General features: G+C 38.8%; 1 protein-coding gene across 2 annotated transcripts in view; it reads right to left on the reverse strand.

Moving 5' to 3' along the window:
- The window catches only part of CEP85L (centrosomal protein 85 like), a 138135-nt gene that overhangs the window by 26606 nt on the left and 87342 nt on the right, over nucleotides 1-24187 (reverse strand). For both annotated transcript variants that reach the window (XM_003404252.4, XM_064290301.1), the window contains exons 5-7: nucleotides 17111-17228; nucleotides 6830-7009; nucleotides 120-272 (exon numbers count right to left, since the gene is read on the reverse strand). In XM_003404252.4, coding sequence (XP_003404300.2) covers nucleotides 120-272; nucleotides 6830-7009; nucleotides 17111-17228 — 451 coding nt within the window. The remainder of the gene's footprint in view (nucleotides 1-119; nucleotides 273-6829; nucleotides 7010-17110; nucleotides 17229-24187) is intronic.

Genomic DNA, 24187 nt, shown 5'->3' on the forward strand with positions numbered 1-24187 from the left:
AATTAGCCAGACATATAATTAAAAATTTAAATTATAAAAATTCCTAAATTTCTAAAGAGTCAACTTACATATCACAGGTTTTCATGTCATTAAAAGAGGAGCACTTTATTTCATGTTACCTGTAGACTCTGACTCTGCACGTCATCTAGAGTTGGTAGATCAGCCAGATACTTTTCCAAGGTCTCAATTCTTCTCTGCTTTTCTTTGTTTTGTTCAGATTCTTTCTGACATTTCTTTTTCAGGCTACTGATGTATCTATCTCTGGTTTTAAGCTATAGAAAAAGATTAGGCTCTTTAATGGCTTTGAGTCATTAAAAATAAATAAATAACAAAATCAACATTTCGACACTAAGCATCATTCAATGAATTCACCAATAGTTCTAGGTTGTAGTTAAGATGACCGTAAACTTAACTAGGATTTACCTTTTTTCATCACCTCTATGATTCGTACTTCTTCAAAGTCTCCTATCTCTCAAATCAAGAACTTTTGGAGGTTTTTCTTGTTTGCTTGCTTGCTTGCTTGCTTTTACGACTGATAGGATCTTATAAATTGCTGTCAGCTGGGTGGCAGTCACGAGGTAGTTGTTATTACTTACACCTGTGCAAACTGGTCAAGGCTGGTCATACCTTCGTCATTTCAATAACATACTGAACGTGTTGAAATTAAGTGCTGAGTTTAAATGAAGTTTAAAATGTCTTCAAAAACGCTACAGTATAATTTAGTCACTGAAACAGAAGTTACTGGATACCCAGAAAGACACAGAAAGAGAGCCTCAGGGTATAGTTTTTTTTTTTTTTTTAATCAGTGAAGCAAGTATGTATTCATCTCTGGAGGACTGACTCCAATTCCTTATTGTCTTGCAAAGCTCTATGTAAACGCTTTATTCAAACGGAAAAAGGACAACACCTGCAAGTAATTAAAGCTGATTTGTTTTTGTTACTAACAGATATGCAAAAGGATTGCTTGTGATGTAGTAAGCAATGAAACTAAAGCCAGAACTTAACAAATTCCCTAGGACCAGATGAGGGGCTAGTGAGACCAATCCAGGCCTCAAGCAAGACTACTGTTAAAGCATTGTGTCATAACTAAATTTGCAGCATATTTTCTTTCTAAGACGTACATAAAATAAAGGTGTGTCTTACCACTGATGTTGTCTTAGGATTGATGAGATATGCTAATTTAATACCTTCTATAGAACATACCATACGCGATCCTAGTAAATCCCAATTTCTATCGGCTGAATTTCAGATTTTTATTTACTAATTTTCTTACTCTACCACCTGAAATATGACATGTTTAAATTTCATATTTCATATTCAAAGCTCTTTACTACTTAAGATCAATTAAAAACAGTATGTGTACATAAGTAAACCAACCTTGCTTGCTGAAAGTGAAGAGCACTTGAAGCACTTACTAATGAAGATCAAAGACCATGGCCTTCAGTATGGATTACACCTCAACATAAAGAAAACAAAAATCCTCACAACTGGACCAATGAGCAACATCATGATAAATGGAGAAAAGACTGAAGTTGTCAAGGATTTCATTTTACTTGGATCCACAATCAACAGGCATGGAAGCAGCAGTCAAGAAATCAAAAGACGCATTGCACTGGGCACGTCTGTTGCAAAGGACCTCTTCAAAGTGTTGAAGAGCAAAGATGTCACTCTGAAGACTAAGGTGAGCCTGACCCAAGCCATGGTATTTTCAATCGCATCATATGCATGTGAAAGCTGGACAATGAATAAGGAAGACCGAAGAAGAGATGACGCCTTTGAATTGTGGTGTTGCCGAAGAATATTGACTATACCATGGACCGCCAAAAGAACGGAAGAAGTGTGGCCAGAATGCTCCTTAGAGGCAAGGATGGCAAGACCGCGTCTTATATACTTTGGACATGTTGTCAGGAAGGATCAGTCCCTGGAAAAGGACATCATGCTTGGCAGAGTACAGAGTCAGCGGAAAAGAGGAAGACCCTCAACGAGGTAGATTGACACAGTGGCTGCAACAATGAGCTCAAGCATAACAACAATTGTAAGGATGGCGCAGGACCAGGCAGTGTTTCGTTCTGTCGTGCATAGGGTAGCTATGAGTCGGAACCGACTCGACGGCACCTAACAACAAGTAAACAAAAAAAAACCAAACCCATTGCTGTCGAGTCTATTCCAACTCCTCCAACTCCATAGGACAAAGTAGAACTACTGGACAGGGATTCTGTAATCTTTATGGAGAGAAACCCTAGTGGCAGTGGTTAAGTGCTCAGCTGCTAACCAAAGGGTTTAGTGGTTAGAAACCACCAGATGTGGGCAGTCTGATTCCAGGAACCACCGACCTTTGAAATAGCAGCTGAATGTTCAACCACTGTACCACCTGGGCTTCTTAGGATCTGTTTATTATCCTGGGTCGGGGCAACATTAGTAAAAGGAAAATCCTATTAATGGGGCTTTCTTAGGAATAAAGGCAGGTATACTCGTGTGACAATTTGACCTGTGATGGACTGGAATGTATAAATTTACTGACTGGTAGTAACCTGAAAGACTATTTAATACAATTAATTCCCTTTTAAAACACGAGGCCCAGAGATCTTTAGTGACTTAACTAAAAGCCATAGAGATAGAGTTGAGATTTAAACCTAGATTGTCTGACTGAAAGCCAACATTCTTTCAATTCTTCCAGACCTCTCATCACCAGGTCTCCTCTCCCGCAGAGCAGCTGGTAGGTTCTAACTGCTGACCTTTTGGTTAGTAGCCGAGCCTGGCGATCTGCTTCCGTAAAGATTACAGCCCAGGAAACCCTACAGGGCAGCTGTGCTCTGTCATATAGGGTTGCTGTGAGTAGTAATCGACACATTACAACTCATTACCAGGTTCCCAGAAGCTCTCTAGCAACCAGCTGTTCCTGGATTTCCCATCATCCAAGCCTGCTCTGGCCTTATAAGGCAAATGACCCTGAAAGTTACAGAAGTAAACAGAAATAATCAGCCGATTTTTACTAAAAAAAAAAAAAAAAAGCTCCCTAATTTAGATACGTTTAAGTGTCTGAAATGTAACACAATTATGTCCACAAAAAAGCAGCTATGGAATAGGTTAGGCATCATGTCTCTAAAACACAAAGGTGTCCTACTTTTCCTCTTTTTCTTTTGGTGGACCAACTGTCTTCTTTGCTGTTATGTCAAGCTTGCTCCCCTTATCCCAAATCTCTGCCAGCACTCTCATATTGGACACCATCTCTGTTATTTGTTGATCACATTATCACTGTGCTTTACGTTTTTTTCAGCGCTGTTCACTGATGAGAAGCTATTTATTTTTGTTTTTTTAACTTCCAAGTTTTCTGTTATTTCAGATTAACAGAGGTTACTGAAGTCTAAACTCCAGTAATTACCTACAAGTAAATGAGGTACCACTAAGAAATCGTCCCTATTGTATTTATAAAAGGTTAAGGTTTTCTTTTCAGGAGGTATTATGCAATACTGAGATCGTTCCTGGAAGGGAACAGGAAGACCATGTTTTAGAAAAGTTTACATTTTTTTCTTCATTTTAAATGCAATTATTGCAATAAAATTATTTAGTGAGAAATTTTTCCACTAAATTTTATATAAATCATTATTATTAGAACCAAAGAATGAGCTGTAGAATTAAACTGTCTTGAATTTTACTCCCAGCTTACTCCCGACAATTATTAGCTATATGAATTCAGACAAGTTATTCAACTTCTCTCAGATTCAGTTACCTCATTTTTAAAATGGGGGTATAATATAGATTTCATAGGGTTTCTCTGAAAAGTAGGAAAATAGAGAAAAAGTGTTTAATGCACATTAACACACTGACTCATATAAAAAAGAGCTCAACAAGGGGACTAACAGCTCTATTGTTATTACAATGACATTAAATGTTTTTTCTGCCATAGAATCAGTCTTGATCAGGATTACAGAGGGCAGTACGGAAGGAAACAATGCTATCCAATCTCATGTGTGCCTGTACTCCTGTTCAGTTGAGTCATCATCAATGAGCCAGCTTTTAGTCTCTGCACTCCCTTTAAGAACTCAAGTCATCTCTATGCCCTCTGATACAAACCCTACCCTCTGCATTAACCCCTTCTCAAGTTTCTCTGGTATAGACATTTCCTTTCTTAACTGTCTCGTTCACAGAGAGGATACTGCTATTCTTTTCCAAGAGTAACTGTTATGGGTTGAAATGTGTCTTCCAGAAAGATATGCTGAAGTCTTAACCCCTGTACTTGTGAATGTGACCTTGTTTGGAAAGAAGGTCTTTGAAGATGTTATCCTGAGGTGATATTGGAGTAGGGTGGGTCCTAATCCTATATGACTGGTGTCCTTATAAAAAAGAAAATACACAGAGACAGAAAACTAAAAGCAGATGCCACATGATGCTGCAGCTGCAAGCCAAAGGATACCTGGAGCTATCAGAAACTAGGAGAGAGATACAGAAAAAGGTTTCTTCCTCAAAGCCTTGGAAGAAATCAACATGGTAGATATCCTGATCTTGGAATCTCAGCCTCCAGAAAACTGTGAAAGAGTAAATTTCTGTTCTTATAAAAGCCACCCAGTTTGTAGTGCTTTGTTATGGCAGCCTTAAGAAACCAATACAGTAACTTTGACCTTGATGTCTGTTATCAGCCTTTCCCTATTTCTCTTAGGAGCTTATTCTATCGTGTACCCACTGTGACATCTTTGATCTATTCCTCTTTACTTGTTAAATCCCAAGTCCTTTATTTGGGGCTAACTTGTTCTCCTTTCCTCCCTTTTGTCAAAAATTACTTAAAAGAATTCATTCATCAGTTTATTTAACAGTATGCCAGGCACCATGGCTAGTGCTGCATAGGCTATGGTGACACATTCAGATACAGCCCCTGCCTTCACAGAGGTTACAAAGAAATACATACATACATATATATATATATATGCAAAAAGACAGAAAAATATCAGAAAGTATTTCAGGAAGGGCTGGAGATTGGGAAGAGGCTCATGGGAACTTCCTGGGACGATGGAAATGTTTTGTGTCTTATTTTGAGTGGTAGTTACTGGCAACACTGATCAAATTGAACACCCAAGATCTGTACATTTACTATATAAATTACTTTCAATTTTTTAAAGCAAGTAAAATATATAAAATTACAACAAAAACAACTATAACAGGAGAAGGGATGGGGGTGGGAGTAAGGCAGGCAGGGCAAGAATAGATTCAGACACCAATTAAGAGGCTATTACGAAAGCATTGGTAAGATATGAGCCAAGTTGTCCAAGCTGGTGGTGTTGGACAGATTCTATATATATTTGAGAGTCAAGCTTTCTTAGACTTAGTTAAGTTTCTAACATGAGTAAATGAATATATAGCAAAGAACACTGAAGGAAAGTTTGTCTTCTTTTGTTTGAGGCATGCAGGGCAGTCAGAAGGTAGCTTAAGAATGGTATTTTAGATATGAAAAGCTTGAAATACCTTTGAGACATCCAAGCAGGAGAAGCCAAATAGGTAAAAGGTATAATTTATCCACTGGACACCAAAAGTTAAAAAAAAATTCAGTAAAATATAAACATATTATTTAAAAAAAATTTATCTGCTGATAATTTTTCACCACAACTTCTTAATTAAGAAGTCTCAGGTTGAGGGAATGTTTTATTTCCTCCAACATCCGTATGACACCACTGAACACTCCTGAGCTCCCTCTGGGTTATGGTGCCGTATAAAGCACGAGAAACACAGAACTAAACCAAGAAAGTTGTATTTAAAGTACTCTCACATCAGCCAAGATAAAGATATCACACAGTTGAAAAAGGTAGAACGTGTAAAATTTTTGTCAGTTTTAGAAGATAAAAATTTAATACACACATACATGTACACACTCACAAAGGTGGTATCAGTTGAGTCTCTATCAATAGCTCAAAAACCTACTGCAAAAATCATGGTGATTTGTTCTAAGTTCATTTGAATAGAAGGTTCAGTTACTAAAATAGTAAGCTGTGTATATCGAGAAGTCTAAAACCAGTTCTACCACTCAGCAGCTCAAGGATCAGTGCCTCATTCATTCTCCAGTAAATTAGGGTTAGTATGTATCCCACCTGTGGAAGGCGGAAACATGTCAAGTTGTCAGAGAAGGAAAACTCAATATTTTCCACTACATGAATGATAGAAAAGTGTTAAGACTGCACCCTGTCAAACACAGAAAACTTGCATTTGAAGTTTTCTGCGTTTGACAGTTCCAGAAAAAAGTTCCGGCTCTTTCAGTTTTCACTGTGTGTGTGTGTGTGTATATACATATCTAGCACACCTGTGTGCGTGTGTGTATGTATATGTATTTGGCTTTTAGCTACTTATCATGAATCTGGGGTTTTGGCTTAAAGAACTTGAAGTCTTGTGCTCACCAAAGACCAGCTTCATTTCATTTACTAATCTTTCATGCTCAACATGACAAAGAAACAGGGCATGATGGGCCCCAGAAGGAAAAAAAAAAGTTACCAGTGCTGCATCAACCACAAAAAGTCAGTTGTAAGCAAATGACTTAAAAGCATCTCATTATTAGTTAGAAAGATACAATATAATATTGTATAATACTCTTATAGAAAATTATACAATATAATATTGTATAATACTCTATTTTATAGAATATTATACAATATTATACCTACAGGGGTATTTTTGTCCCTCGAGAAAATCCTTGGATTTGTGTTGACAGCACAGGTACTTCAAGTTGCTGCAAAACTAATCGTTTCAATAAAAATGTAAAACCTGGTGGCACCTGTCACAGAGTAGGTGAAAAATTATTTGTCAAGGGGATGCTGCTGACCTCATACAACTTCATTAAAATACCTACCTTTTCTTCCAGTTTCCTCTTCTCTTCACTAGATTGGGTTATTCTTTGTTTGAGAAATTCATTGAGCTGTAAAACCTCTTTCTCAGCAGATGCAAGCTTTTGCTCAAGTTCCTCCTGCTGGGAACTGGATACTGACTGTTCTGAAAACGGAGCCTGGAGTGAAGTATTCTTGTATTGTGGCTATTGGAAGGGGAGGGAAAAAAAAAAAAAAAAGCAGATGAAACTCAAAAAATATGCCTGAACACATGGAAAGAATTTGAAAACGAGGTACAGTGCAGAGAGTTCACGCTTTAGCAACAGACAGACGAACCCGGCTTAAATGCCAGCTCTCCTGCTTATTAGTTACATGATCATGATTAAATAAAATTACTTACCATCCCTAAGCCTCAGTTTTCTTGCCTATAAAACAGAAATAATAAAGCCTATCTTGCTGTGTTTGTTGTGAAAAATGGAGATAAAGTATGTATGGTTCCATAGCAGGAGCTTAATAAACAGCAACTGTTATTTGATGAAAGGAGGAAGATGAAAGGAAAGACAGAAAATGTGAGAAAGGGATGACAAGAGAGTGCTAGAACAAAAGTGACATAACTAGAAGCAGTGGACATGAAGAACTAGAGCATATTGAGAATGGCTATGGAGACAACCTAAGAAACTATTCTAACAGTCTAGTTGAAAAGGAATGAGCTGAATAAGAACATAGAGAACAGAACTCTGAGAGTAGAACTGAAAGGATTTAATTTTTTTTTTTTAAAGATGTGAATGGACAGGAAATATTAAAGATAACCAGGGTTTGAGATTTGGAATTTCAGTACCAGGGAAGATGATAATATTCTGAGAAGAGGTCACATAGGAGAAAGAAAAAATTTAAGGAGATATACCCGCAGTCCCCGGGTTACAAATGAGATCCGTTCCTAAGTGTGTCTCTGTACATAAATCAGAACAGGTACATAAGGCTCTTAAGTGCTCTGGTGATTTATGGCTGCTAGTATAGCTGGAGTTCACCAGTCGCTCCTTGGAAGCCCTATGGGGCAGTTCTACTCTGTCCTATAGGGTTGCTATGAGTTAGAATTGACTCAACAGCAACGGGTTTTTTGGTCTTAAGCACAAGAAAAAGCTAAAAGCCTTTTCAATGATTCAAAGGCTGCACAAGCACCAAGTGAAGGTGATCGTGATTGCCAATAGGGGTTGGTTCAATGGTTTCAAAGTGAGGGCAAATTTATATAATATTAAAGGGCAAGTACGAGTCTTCTGTAAGTCAGAGGTTCATAACCTAGGGGCTTACAGCACTTAATTACAATTACAGCCTATTGATATTGAGATGCCAGTTAAGCATACAAGTAGAAATGAACACCAGGCAGTTAGAGTGATGGATCTGGAACTCAGGAGAATGGCTGGGTTAGGGAACTGTAAAAGTTAATGCAAGTTGTTTCCGCTACAATGCAATATATACATTCCTGAAAAATCTCTGCAAAAATCATACACTGAAATTAATCCAGCTTATGGGAAAAATAAGGACCACTGATGGCACAAGAGTTAAGCACTCAGCTGCTAACCAAAAAGTTGGCGGTTTGAACCCACCCAGTGGCTCCACAGGAAAAAGACTTGGAGGCATGCTCTTCTAAAGACTGCTGTAAGGTACCACCGAGTGGATTTTCAACTCCTAGAGACCCCATGTGACAAAGTAGAGCTGTACCATTGGGTTTCCTAGGCTGTAATCTCTACAGACTCATAGTGACCCTACAGGACAGAGTAGAACTGCCCCATAGAGTTTCCAAGGAGCACCTTGTGGATTGGAACGGCAGACCTTCTGGTTAGCAGCCATAGCACTTAAACCACTACGCTACCAGGGCAGAGTGGACTTGACTGCAACAGGTTTTGGTTTTTTGGTTTGGAATCTTTACCGAAGCAGATCGTCAGGTCTTTTCTCCCTTGGAACCACTGGGTGGGTTTGAACTGCTAATCTTTTGGTTGGTAGCTGAGTGCTTAACCGTTGCACGACCACGGATTACAACCTAGAGAACCCTATGAGGCAGTTCTACTCTGTCACATGGGGTCACCACGAGTTGCAATCAACTCATCAGCACCTAACAACATGGGAAAAATAGGAGTATGGACAAAACGGACAGTCCACTCAAAATCTATGTAACTTTATAACCAGAGCACTAATGAAAACAGTAAGTGGAGAGATAATGTGGACCTTTTGAAAAGGCAGTCACAGCTGATATTAAAACTCAGCGCATTTTTATGCAAATAACATGAGCCTTCTACAAGGTACTTCCATTAGTACGCTGTGCTAATTTTTTACACCCACGTGCAAAAAAAAACAAAACAGCACAGTGGCGCTTATGAAAATACCTCATGGGGGTGGATGGCAAACAAATGCAGAAGGCATGTGTTATTTGTGTAAAAATACAGTACACAGTCAAAATGCTAGTGTCATTTTAATTAAAGCAGGTCTGGTGGTTATTGAGATGACAGAAGCAAGTAGAACTATGGGCCAGAGGGACTGCCCTTCAGGTGATCAAAGGGCAGGACAACCGGCCATGCACTAAGAGCCAGTAAAGCAAGGAGTGTACTTCTTAAGTAAGAGCACCCCAAATGCAGGCATGCTTTTATAATTTTCTTTAAATGCAGCTAAAAGGGCTTCTTGCTGCCAATGCAGTAGGGAAGACAAGGCCTTTTTCTTTGTTGGCCAAAGATGATAATTTTAATTCCACTATTCTAACTCCCCTTGTCTGTAAAAAACAAAAAAACACATATGAACCAATGAGACTTCAAAACTATACTGACGTCATTCTCCTATTTACCAATCGAGTATGAGCAAATATACACTAAGAAATGTTTTGTAGTAAGATAAACTGTAGTTGAAGCTACAGATGAAATTAAGCAGACAGAGGGAAAAGTTTGAAGAATGTTTTTCTACTTTCATTAGGATCTTCTCTGCCTTTAGCTATCTTGTTTGTTGTTGTTAGATGTCACCAAGTTGTTTCCGACTCATAGCAACCCTATGTACAACAGAATGAAACCAGTCCTGCACTATCCTCACAACTGTTGCTGTGTTTGAGCCCACTGCTGCAGTCACTGTGTTAATTCACCTTGCTGAGGGTCTTCTTCTTTTTCAATGACCCTCTACTTTACCAAGCATGATGTCTTTCTCCAGGGACTAGTCCCTCCTGATAATATGTCCAAAGTACTTGAGACGAAGTCTCACCATCCTTGCTTCTAAACAGCATTCTGGCTGTACTTCTTGCCAGACAGATTTGTTCATTCTTTTGGCAGTCCATTCTTTGCCAACACCATAATTCAAAGGTGTCAATTTTTCATCAGACGTGCTTATCTGATGTCCAGCTTTCACATGCATATGAGGTGACTGGAAATACCATGGATTGGGTCAGGTGCACCTTAGTCCTCAAACTGACATCTTCTCTGAGTGACAAAAAACCATTTTCTCTCTCTGGAGGGAGTCTTTCTTCCCTTCATTGCTATGACAATTCTCCTAATGTTCTTTCATGAGTTGTGCTTTTCTACTACCTTTTCAAATAATGCCGTTCCCTACCTTTAGTCCTAGATTCCATTTTCTTTTCACTGCACACACTCTCCCTGGAATACCTCATTATGTTTAAAGCTACAACAATTACCCACAAAGACCGAGGACTCCTAAATCTCTTATCAATGGTCCAAGGCCTATTCCCCTGAATATCAGCCTCATTCTTCATCTCAGCCCCAAATGTACAATGCATAAGCTAAACTCATTATTTTTCTTCTCTCCAAACCTGTTCCTGATATAGTAGTCTCTATTCTGGTCAATGACACTATAAACCAATCAGCTGTCCCCATGTGAAACTAGGCAATCATTCTTGTCACTCACCTTAAGTCACCAAGTCTAGCCCACTTTACCATGCGTGACAATAGAGATGTTTAATAAATGCTCTTCCTCTCACACTGACCACTGCTGTTTTCACTGAGGCGCTCATTTAACTTCTGGACAATTGACAAAACCTCCTGACTTTCCTGCCTCCAATGCAGTCTATCTTTAGTTCAGTCTTTACTGTGCCATTGACGTAATCGTCTAAAATTCAATCTTCTGCTTTCATGGCAAAGGAGGCAGTTGTTCATGGCGACAATTAGCCATACATTCCTTTGTCTCCTCCTATTCTTGACTCTCCTTATTCCTCTATTGCTCCAGTCGAATAGACACCAATTGTTATACCTTGGGTGGTCGCTTGCAAGCTTTTAAGACTCCAGGAACTACGCAATGAACTAGGGGTTAGGACAGAAGCACTAAACATGATATTAGGCCAATTAATTGGGATGTCCCATGAAACCATGACCCTAAACTTCCAAACCGAGGAACCAAATCCCATGAAGTTCTGGATGTACACAAGCAGCCTCAGAAGCTGTTCTTTGTTGTTGTTGTTGTATATATCACACATTTGCCAATTCGACTTCTTACAGGTATACAACTCATTGACAGCAATTACATTAATTGGCTGTGCAACCCCTACCCTTACTCAATGAGATCTTCCCATTCCCGTAAACCAAAACTCAGTGCTCCATAAGCAGTAACCCCCCCTTCTCCTCCCCCTGCCCCTATACCAAAAAATAAAAAACAAACTCTGACATAACCTTTAAAACTTAAACCTAAAATATCCCCGAAGTCTTCTTAAAACCAAACAATACCCATTGCCATTGAGTTGATTCTGATTCATAGCAACCCTACAGGACACAGTAGAATTGCCCCTTACAGGGTTTCCAAGGAGTGGCTGGTGAATTTGAACTGCTGAGCGTTTGGTTAGCAGCCAATCTCTTAATCACTGTGCCATCAGAGCTTCCAAAACCAAACAACAGTTTAGCTTAATTAGCATAGAAAGTCTGCTTTGTGCACTGAACTCTTGTTAAGATCTATCTATATGGCATCAAATTGACAACAGTAACTCAAAAGATTAGATAGGAAACTTAGGGGGAGATGAGTTTATGTTCACGGGGGAGGAGCAATTTGAAAAAGGAGGGTGAGAACAGTTGTACAACTTGAAGAATGTAATCAATGTCACTGAATTGGGTATATGGAAATTGTTGCATTAATGTATGTTCCATTGTGTATATTCTCAACAACAAAAACAAAATAAAATTAAAAAAAATTAATAATCTTAAATCACACTGCTCCTATGCTTAATTATCTTTCACTGCCTCCCTTCTGCCTAACCCTAAAGGTTCCAGGTTTTTTTTTCTTTCCACATGACTCATAATTTCTTTTAGCATATGGCTGCTACTTATCTCTTTAGCCCCTTGCCATTTTACTAGATTAGGTACCCTTCCTTTATGCTACCACAGTAGACCTACTACATCTCCCACACTGCACTCTCCTTTGCCTTTCAAGTCATTTAAACATTTATATACACACACATATATATATAAACACACACATACGTGGTGTTAATAATTACACTACCACAACAGGCATGAACCGGGACTGTCCTAAGCAAACCTGGACAAATACACCCTTGCTTCTCAAACCTTGATACTGCTTGTCCACTGTTTACCTCCTTCTCAACCATCTCTCTTACCACTAACCCTTCTCTCATTTTACACTTCATCCATACAGAACAATTTGTAGTTTCCCAAATGCATAGTTTTGCAAAGGCATTCGCCTGTGTGGATTATAGCAAATCATGGGTAACACTGCAAAGAATGGGAATTCCAGAAAACTGAATTGTGCTCATGAGGAACCTGTATATAGACCAAGAGGCAGTTGTTTGAACAGAACAAGGGGATACTAAGTGGTTTAAAATTAGGAAAGGTGTGCATCAGAGTTGTACCCTTTCACGACACTTATTCAATCTGTATGCTGAGCAAATAATCTGGGAAGCTGGACTGCATGAAGAAGAACACGGCATCAGGACTGGAGGAAGACTCATTAACAACCTGCAATATGCAGATGACACAACCTTGCTTGCTGAAAGTGAAGAAGACTTGAAGAACTTACTGATGAAGATCAAAGACTACAGCCTTCAGTATGGATTACAACTCAACATAATGAAAACAAAAATCCTCACAACTGGACCAATAAGCAACATCATGGTAAGTGGAGAAAAGACTGAAGTTGTCAAGGATTTCATTTTACATGGATCCACAATCAATGACCATGGAAGCAGCAGTCAAGAAATCAAACAACGTATTGCACTGGGCAAATGTACTGCAAAAGACCTCCTTAAAGTGCTAAAAAGCAAAGATGTCACTTAAAGGAATAAGGTGCGCCCCACTTAAGCCATGGTGTTTTCAATCGACTCATATGCATGAGAAAGTTGGACAATGAATAAGGAGGACTGAAGAAGAATTGATACCTTTGAATCATGGTGTTGGGAGAAGAATACTGAATATACCGTGGACTCCCCCCAGAAGAACGAACAAATCTGTCTTGGAAGAAATGCGGCCAGAATGCTCATTAGAAGCAAGGATGGCAAGACTTCATAATCACATACACTGGAGATGTTATCAGGAGGGACCAGTCTCTGCAGAAGGACATCATGCTGGGTAAAGCAGACAGACAGCGAAATATAGGAAGACCCTCAAAAAGATGGATTGATATGGTGGTGGCAACAATAGGCTCAAGCATTAACAATGACTGTGAGGACGGTCGTCCAGGACTGGGCAGTGTTTCATTCTGTTGTTACACAAGGTTGCTATGAGTAGGAACCGACTCAATGGCACCTAACAACAACAACAACAAATGCATTACCTCCTCTCTTGACAGACTATCCATTATGCCTGAAACACCTATTCCTCCACACCTTTCACCTGGCTTAATTTTTTTTAGTTCATCAGGTTCCCAGATTAGATTTTCCTTACTGTAGGATGCCTAATCTGACCTCTGGAAGCCTGGTTTATATGTTCTCAGTTAGGGGTTCCTTTGGCATTTCATATACAGGCACTCCCAACATACTGCAATTTTGTGTTGTTTGTCAGTGTTGCCCATTAGACTGTATATTCCTTAAAGACAAAACCAACCTCATTCACGTTTATATTCCTAGTGCCTAAACAATGTCTTAACCATAGTGAACACAAATTATCTTTGGAGGAATGGGTAAATGCATTTTCCTATATGGTCTCCCTCTGGATGTTCTGAGAGATCCATGAAGACAAGAACTGCTCTTCACTTTTGTGGTCCTTGCATTTAGCACAGTAGATCTATAATAATTGTTTTGTTGAACAGGTTCATTTGAAAATGTGGAATTTATTTATACAATACTCATTAGAATCAAAGGGATTTCATAGTAGAAAAAATAGCTGGAGGAAAAACAGGTAAAATGACATTAATAGAAAATACGTAACATGGAAAGAAAATAAGAAATGATACATCAATGAAGTTTAAGTGATAAGAATGAACTGTATGTAAGAGTAAACGTTATTTACTTGGGCTTTCCAATGCGCACGCGTATACGGAAAGAAGAAAACTCCTTTCATCTTGTTAATGACAGGAAAAAAGGGTCCTTCACATTTTGTTTTTTCATGAAGGTCTGTTAACCACAGGTTGGAATTTTGGAACATAACATTAAAAGTACAATCCATTCTTTGGTTCTGCTATTCCTAAACAATATAGGACGTTTTAAATTTTAGGATAAATGACTGCTTCTTATTTTCTGCCTATGACACCAAGAGATGTTCACTTCTCAGGTAATCGTAATTTTAATAGTGGTCAAAGTTTTTAACAGGCAAGCGGAAGTTACTTCTCAAGAATATATTTTTCATCTATAAATTCATTTTTAAAATGCTATTTTTATTTCACAAATTAGTTTTATTTGATCTAGAATAAACAGAGTTCTAAAAGTATAATTTTCTTTGACCTACGGAATTACAGTGAACAAGATATGGATCACAAAAATGCACATATACAAAATGCTGTGCATAAAAAATAAAAGCTGTTCATAGATCCTAGGTAAAAACTTCTTTGTTAAAGAAAAATTGTATTATCATATTTCATGTTTCTTCTAACCCTTGCCATTTATCAGCTATTTTTCTCTAATTATAAAAGTTCATCTTTTTACATTTATCATATCCAGGTAGTACTTACGATTTTCCTTGTATTCCCTTTTATGAACAGCCTTTATCTTTTTAAATCAAATTTCTCAACATTATTTCAATTCCCCATGTAATTTAAAATCCTTCTAATATTTTTAGTAGCCCCCTTTTCCATAGTCTATCAGATACTTTTACCTGTCCTTGCAGACTGACTTGGAGAGCCCTCTACTGGTTTGTTGTTATGTCAAAGAATGTCTGCTTCAGTTACACATTGTTTTGTATGCTTTTGGTAATATAAGAATGATTGCATAACTGAAGTAAAAATTTTATTTAGAATGACGAAGTCACAAGAGGAAATTGAACGGTTCTAAAACTATCGTCAGAGCAAATTATACTACCTGTATAGCATAGAAATACCAGATTCAAATAACTGTACACTATTAATTTTTGTATTTTGTATGGCTTTGTAATCATGTGACAGAAATTCATAAATGAGACCATATAGTAACCAAGTACTTTGATGTATTACTAACTAAAGTATAAAAAGACAAGATGGAATCTCTATGTCCAATACCTCTCAGGTAAGTTTGATAGTTATTTGGTCTCACAATATTTCCTTATTTTTAAAACACAGATATCAATACTTTTAGTATTTATAAGCAACACATCTGAAGATATAACAAAGGAAAATATTCTACATAGAATGATTTTTTTTTTTAATTATAGAAATAAAGACCTTAATGAGGACAAAAAGCTTTTTTTTCACAAATATAAGTATATTCTATAATGAAGTTACCAGTCTTTCTTTATTCTCAATAAAAATGGCAATAGTTATTTTATTTTTTTGAAAATAAACAAGCCAAATGTAAAGTTCATATAGAAAAGCATACAGAACAAATTTTAAGGAAAACTTTTAAAAAGAAGAGTAATAACTGGGGAAACCAGCCCTTCCAGCCATATAAATTCTGTTACAAGGCCTCACAGACCCTATGTCTGTGTTCCCATTAGACTGTACACTCCTTTGAGGGCAAAATCAACCTCATTCACATTTATGTTTAGGGCCTAGACACTACCTTACCCAGGGTGAACACAAATAATTTTCAAAGGAATAGATAAATTTGTTTTCCCATTAGTCTCCCTCAGTAAGTTCTGAGATTCATGAAGACAGGAGTTGTTCTTCATTTTTGTGGCCCCAGCATTTAACACTGTGTATATTTAATTTCTGTTTTGTTGAATGGACTCATTTACAAAATACTCAATAGAATCAAAGGGATTTGGTGGTTGAAAAAAACTGTTAAAGGGAAAAGAAATGGATAGAATAATGTAACTAGGAAGAAGTATCAGTAAGCAAAAACAATAAAACCTAACAGAAAAAAATAGGAAAGGCTATGAAAAGATAATTCACAGAAGAAGAAATATGAATGAGTCTTAAATTTATAAAAAGAAGTTCAACATCACTCTTAAGAGAAATACATACTAAAATTACATGGAGATAACTCCTCACCCTCCACACATACGTAAAACTATCAGAAGGATAAAAATTCCAAAGTCTGATAGCATACTCTGGCTATTGATAGTATGGCTGGAAGTGGGAAGAGGAGAGGAGGAAGTCCTATACAAGGCTGGCAGGAGCTAGAAGTTGGAACAAGTTCTCCTGGACAATATTTGACAATATGAATAAAAACTGCAAACTCATACAATACCTAGAAATTTCACTTCTGTGAATTTAACTTAGGAAAATATTTGCATATGAGCAAAACAACTTATAAAAGGTTATTCTTCAGAGCATTTATTTATAACAGCCCCAAACCGCAAATAATCCAGGTTTTGACGAGTAGAGGGCAGGTTAAATAAGGTGTTCTCTCTCTATACAATGGAATGCAATGCGGCTGTAAAAGCAAATGAAAGGGGTGCTATCCATGGGATGATATGGAAATAATCACTCTATTTGATATAATAAAAAGGAAAAAGGCAAGGTACAGGATAATGTATATATTCTGATACTTTTTGTGAAGGAGGATAAAATATATGCTTGTGATATGCATAAACTCTAGAAGGATACAATAGAAACTAACAACAGAAGTTGTCTGGTGTGAACTGGACAGATGTAACACAATAGTCAGACACTTCTTACTATACACATAAATATGAACCATGTGAATGAATTATTAATTCAAAAACTTAATTAAAAATTTCCTAATCTTACAATTATCAGAACATGCTTTCTTCTTAGAACAATAATTACAAAATCATCTGTAGTCTTACCTGCAAACTAGCCACGTAAGAATCCTCACAATTTACATAATGTCCTAACATGGCATGTTGTGCCCGTAATTCATTATCTCTTATCTTCTCATGTAGGTGGGTTATTTGTTGCTTCTGCCTGCAAAACATGAATTGAAGTCACATTATAAAGAATAGTCTTTTCTGACAGTCTCCTATTTAAATGTGTTGAGATAATAGCTGAAATAAGAACTTTCAGTATTCTAATAATTTGATGTAAGAGATAAAAAGTATTACCAATCTTAAAGGAATGATAGTAAGGGATTTTTTTAAAAACCACACTACCACAATACAGGTGGGATACAGTGAGATTTTATTTATGTTGTCGAATACCTATATATAAAGTTAAATATAATATTAAATCATATATAATATTAAAAAAAAAAAAAAACCACTGCCGTCAAGTCGATTCCGACTCATAGCGACCCTATAGCACAGAGTAGAACTGCCCCATAGATATATAATATAGCCTTCTTTCAAAGTTTTCTTAGAATCTAACAAAATCATGGTGTGTTTTCTTCTTATTGTCTAACCTATAATAAATATTATGCCCTCATTCTGGAGTGCCTTTACCTTAAAATCATTATTTCCATTCATCCAAATTCTGTTCAACACTTAGTGTCAAGTGAAGCTGTTAAGAATCTCACCATCAGAGGTGGATGATATTTTATAAAGATCATCTAGCCCAATTGCAATCCTATGCTTGCAAATTCCTGACAACATACTATTATTTTTCTTGCTTGCTTTGTTATCTGTCTCCCCCATGAGAATATAAGCTCAATGAGGGCAATACTTTGTTCACTACTATGTCCCTGGGACTTAAGAAGTGACTGGTATATGCTAGACACTAAACTAATAGGCACTGAATAAACGAATTAGCTATTTCCTTGTAACGGAACTGACAGCTCTGTTACATATTAAATGCTCAGTTATGTAGAGGCCTATTCTGCTCTAGCCATTTATTTCCCTTAAAGAATAGCTTTTTTATTTTTTAAATAAAAATGACTCTGAGTAGCACAAAGTTTTTGTAGTCTGCAACATATACCCTAGCTTATTCCAAAAGTTACTCTGTAAACAATTTTGAGAAACATCAAGCTATCTGTCTCCCCCACATTTCTCCTACAGAGTCAGTATGAGTCGGAATCCACTTGACTCTAACGGGTTTGGTTTAGTTTTTGATTTCTCCTTATTATTCTTTAAAGGCCCTCTCCCCCTCACAATTTTATTATGAGTACTGTCATTAATTTTTTTCAGATTGGAAATAATATATGTAAAGCTCTTAGCATGATGCCTGGCATATAACTGTTTTCAAATATATGAAGATACATATTGCAATGGTTAAGGTTGTGTCTCATACTCAGCTGGGCCATGATTCTCAGTGGTTTGGCAGTTATGATGTATTTTGGCAGGTATGTAATGATTTAATCAACTCCATGATAAGATCTATTATGAGCAGCCAATAAGCTGAAAGGGAGCTTCCTTGGGGGTGTGGCCTGCCTCCAGTATATAAATGGATGTTCCAGCTAGGCTCTTGCTCTGAATCCTACATCTGGCTAGTCATCATCTCACCTCCAGTTCCTGGGACTTGAGCTAGCAGCTTACCTGCTGATCTTGGGATTCCTCAGCCTCTGTAGTCTGTGAGCCAGTGGCCTGCCATCTGACCTGCTGAAGCTACAGAAGTCAGGAAAAGCCACCAGCCTGACGCCTCACCCATGGACTTTGGACTTACCAGCCTCTACAACCACATGAGTCATTTCCTTGATATATATCCCTCTGTCTCTCTAAGTCAAGTGGTTAAGTGCTATGGCTGTTAACCAAGAGGTTTGCAATTCAAATCCACCAGGCACTCCTTGAAAACTCTACAGGGCAGTTCTACCCTCTCCTGTGGGGTCGCTATGAGTCAGAATCAACTCGATGGCAGTGGGTTTTATTTTTTGTTCTCTCTACGTATATACACCCACTGCCGTCGAGTCGATTCCGACATATGTATATATATGTTTGTATACACACACACTTCACTGGTTTTGCTTCTCTAGAGAACCCAGCCTAAGACATTTGGTACTGAGAGTGGTTCTAGAGAAACAAAAGTCTGGTTAGTCTTAAACATGGGAATGATTCTGCTTCCAGTAGCAAAGAGGGCACTGCTAATCCACAGCATGAAGTGGCAATAGAAATAAGCAAAATATCACCACCGACAGATCGAGTATTGGTGAGAATAGAGGCTCTGGGTGATTGCATACTTGATACTTTTTTACAATTTTATCGTAATGAGAAATATAAGGAAGCTGGTTGGTTCTACTTTCGGTGGACAAAGTGGTGAAGAAAGAGATGATCTCAGGGATTCACAGTCACAGCTCAAGTGCTGCATAAACAACATCAAAACTGTCACTTGTTCCCTGAAAGCCATTTTCTTGTAGTGACAACTGATATTGCCCAAAACCAAACAAAGAGTCTTATTGGAAGAGTAGCTGAATTACAACGCCAATTGAATTCCTAACCTCAAATGGTGTGTGAAGTTAATGTGAGAGCACTGATTGGGAAGAAATGGAATCCTCAAACTGGGATGGGGGCATATGGGCAGATAATCAGGAAGCTGGGGACACTAAGCCCCTAAATTCCACTGAATCACTGCTGTGAACAGAACCAGGCCTCTCACACCCAACTGAAGAGAATACTCCATATCTGTCTTCTAAGTCACCCTCCACAGTAAAGCCATTATCCCCTCTATCCCCATCTAATGACATTAATCCAGCTGTGTCTGAAAAGCCTTTGTCTGAGTCATCCCGTGGGGAGGCAACTTAGTCATTGCCTGGAGCATAGTCTGAGGCAGATGCCTTACAAGAGATCATTGAATGTACTTAGAATACACCCATACCATCCATTTTTGCTTCTAGACCTATAACTAGACTTAAGTTCCAACAAGCCCCAAAAGGTAAAATACAAAGTATGACCCTGGAGGAGGTATGCTACATTCTAAAAGAACTGCTTGACTTTGATAATAAGTACAAACAGAAACTTGGGGAATATGTGTGAGAATAGCTATTAAGGGTGTAGGATAATGATGTAAGGAACAATGTTGGATCAGTCTCAGTTCATTGCTATGGGTCCACTAAACACAGATTCTTCATTCAGTGTTTCAGCTCAAGAAACTACGAAATGATCTAAGAGTTTATTTGGTTGGTTCACTGAAGCATGGATTATGCAGTAGCCCAAACTAAATCAAATTGAAGTACCAAACCTGCCTTGGTATACTGTAGAAGAAGGTATCCAAAGGCTTAGGGAAACTGTCATGTTAGAGTGGACTTATCAGGTTAGACCTGCAGACCCACATATGGAGTATCCAGAGGGCATACCTTTTACCACAACAGTGAGAAAGAAATTTTTGAAGGGAGTCCCAACATCCTTGAAGACTGCTGTGATTGCTATTTTATGTAAGTCAGATTTGACAGTGGGAACTGTTCTAACTGAATTAAGACATCCAACTACAATGGGGCTGATTGGACCCCATGGTGATAGGGGCCCAGTGGCACCACTCAACTGAGAAAGGCAAGGTAGGCATGGTGACCATAATGGACAGTGGAGTCAAGGCAGTAACCAGAATAGTCTGACTCATAAGGACTTTGGCATTGGCTACTTAATCATGGTGTTCCTAATAGGGAAAAAGATGGGAAATCTACTAAATATTTACTTGATCTGTACAAGCGGAAGAATTCTGTGGCAAGTGAATGGGAATCCAACTTGAATCGCCAGAATAAAGAGTCGCAGCCCCTGCAATCAATTCCAGGCTTGAGCCAGTTAACAGACCCACAACCACTTGAGTGAAGGGGAGGCCAGGTGCGCATTTGAGGAAGGACTCCACTGCACTTCCAAAAATTTATACTGTTAATCTTTCTCCCAGCCTTCCCGAAAGGATCTACTGCCTTTTACAAGAGTGGTTATTCACCAGGGAAAAAGAAATACTCGGCCTTTTTGGGGATTACTAGACATTGGTTCTGAAGTGACACTAATTCCAGAAGACCCAAAATGTCACTGTGGTCCACCAGTCACAGTGCGGGAATATTGGGGTGAGGTTATTAATGGAGTCTTAGCTCAAGTCTGTCTCACAGTGGGCCCCCAAACCCATCCTATAGTGATTTCCCCAGTTCCAGAATGCATAATTGGCATATACATACTCAGCAACTGGCAGAACCCCCACACTGGAACCCTGACATGTGGAGTAAGGTCTATTATGACAGGAAGGGCTAAGTGGAAGCCATGAGAACTATCACTACCTAGGAAAATAGTAAGCCAAAAGCAATATCACATTCCTGAAGGGACTGCAGAGATTACCACCACCACCAAGGACTTGAAGGACTCAGGGTTGCTGATTCCCACCACATTCCCATTCAACTCGTCTATTTGACCTGTGCAAAAAACAGATGGATCTTGGAGAAGGACAGTGGATTACTGAAAACTAACAAAGTGGTAACTCCAATTGTTGCTGCTGTTACAGATATGGTTTCACTGCTTGAACAAATTAGTACATCTCTCAGTATCTGGTATATAGCTACTGATCTGGCTGATGCCTTTTTCTCCATATGTGTTTTGAAGGACCACCAGAAGCAGTTTGCCATCAGCTGGCAAGGCCAGCAATATACCTTTACTGTCCTACCTGAGAAGTATATCAACTCTCCAGCCCTATGCTACAATTTAGTCTGCAGGGACCTTGGGCGCCTCTCCTTTCCACAAGATGTGACATTGGTCTATCACACTGATGACATCATGTTGACTGGACCTAGTAAATAAGAAGTACAAACGGTTGTGGACTTATTGGTAAACATTTGCATGATGCTGTTGTTGTTAAGTACTGTCTAGTTGGTTCCAACTCATAGCAAGCCTATGCACCACAGAACGAAACACTGCCCAGTGCTGTGCCATCCTCACAACCATTGTTATGCCTGAGCCCAATGTTGCTGCCACTGTGTCAATCCATCTTGTTGAGGGTCTTCCTCTTTCTTTGCTGACCCTCTACTTAACCAAGCATGATGTCCTTCTCCAGGGACTGAACCCTCCTGACAACGTGTCCAAAGTATGCAAGACGCAGTCTCGCCATCCTTGCTTCTAAGGAGCATTCTGGTTGTACTTCTTCCAAGACAGATTTGTTCCTTCTTTTGCCAGTTCGTGGCATATTCAATATTCTTCACCAACGCCACAATTCAAAGGAGTCAATTCTTCTTTGGTGTTCCTTATTCATTGTCCAGCTTTCACATGCATATGATGTGATTGAAAATACCATGGCTTGGGGAAGGTGCACCTTAGTCTTCAAGGTGACACCTTTGCTTTTCAAACTTTAAAGAGGTCCTTTACAGCACATTTGCCCAATGCAATGCGTCTTTTGACTTCTTGACTGCTGCTTCCATGGGTGCTGATTGTGGATCCAAGTAAAATGAAATCCTAGACAACTTCAATCTTTTCTCCATTTATCATGATGTTGCTTATCGGTCCAGTTGTAAAGGTTTTTGTTTTCTATGTTGAGGTGTAATCCATACTGAAGGCTGTAGTCTTTGATCTTCATTAGTAAGTGCTTCAAGTCCTCTTCACTTTCAGCAAGCAAGGTTGTATCATCTGCATAATGCAGGTTGTTAATGAGTCTTCCTCCAATCCTGATGCTGTATTCTTCTTCATATAGTACAGCTTCTCGGGTTATTTGCTCAGCATACAGATTGAATAGGTATGGTGAAAGGATACAACCCTTGATGCACACCTTTCCTGACTTGAAACCACACACTATGCCCTTGTTCTGTCTGAACGACTGCCTCTTAATCTATGTACAGGTTCCTCATGAGCATAATTAAGTGTTCTGAAATTCCCATTCTTTGCAATGTTATCCATAATTTGTTATGATCCATAAAGTCGAATGCCTCTGCATAGTCCATAAAACACAGGTAAACATCCTTCTGGTATTCTCTGACTTCAGCCAGGATCCATCTGACATCAGCCATGATAACCCTTGGTTCCACATCCTCTTCTGAATCTGGCCTGAATTTCTGGCAGTTCCTTGTCGATATACTGCTGCAGCCACTCTTGAATGATCTTCAGCAAAGTTCTGCTTGGGCCATATGATCTGACACATTCAATAGTGCTTAAAGCGTCAGTGGCAGATAGAGATGCTGTCTGGAGTCTTTGGCAGGCCATACTGGCGAATCACAGTGTAGACCCTTAGGATTTTTGAGCAAAGCCTTGCCACCCTCTGCAAATAACTACTACCCTTTTGAGAAACTGCTTTGGCTTGTTAATGGGGCTTGGTAGAGACTGAATGCTTAACCATGGGCCACCAAGTCACCGTGCCACCTCCATCATTAAACAGAAGTGATATACATGAGATCAAGCCCAAGCAGGATCTGAAGGAACAAGTAAATTACATGAGGAAGTGGCCCAAATGTCCATGGTCTCCACTGCTGTCACATTATCTGCCCTCTCCCAGTCTCCACCTATGGCTTCATGGGGAGTTCCTTATGATCAGTTCACTGAGGAAGAGAAAACTCGTGCCTGATCTACAGATGGTTCTGCATGATATGCAGGCACACTCGAAAGTGGAGAGCGGCAACATTACAGCCCCTTTCCGGGACCTCCCTGAAAGACAATGGTTGAGGAATATCCTCCCAATAGGCAGAATTTCAAGCAGTGCACCTGGTTGTTCGCTGTGCTTGGAAGGAAAAATGACCAGATGTGCAATTATATTCATGGACTATAGCCAATGAATGACCAGATGGGCAAGGACTTGGAAGGAACATGATTGAAAAACTGATGACGAGGTATAGGGAAGAGATATGTGGATAGACCTTTGAGAATGGATCAAAGAAGAGAACATATTTGTGTCTTTTCTGAATGCTCACCAAAGGGTAATCTCAGCAGAGGAGGATTTTAACAATCGAGTGGACAGAATGACACATTCTGTAGAAATCAATCATCCTCTTTCCCTAGCTACTCCCGTTATTGCACAATGGGCTCATGAACAATGTGGCCATGGTGGCAGGGATGGAGGTTATGTATGGACTCAGCAACATGGACTTTGACTCA

Source organism: Loxodonta africana, chromosome 1 (assembly GCF_030014295.1).
Source record: "Loxodonta africana isolate mLoxAfr1 chromosome 1, mLoxAfr1.hap2, whole genome shotgun sequence".
Taxonomy (NCBI): domain Eukaryota; kingdom Metazoa; phylum Chordata; class Mammalia; order Proboscidea; family Elephantidae; genus Loxodonta; species Loxodonta africana.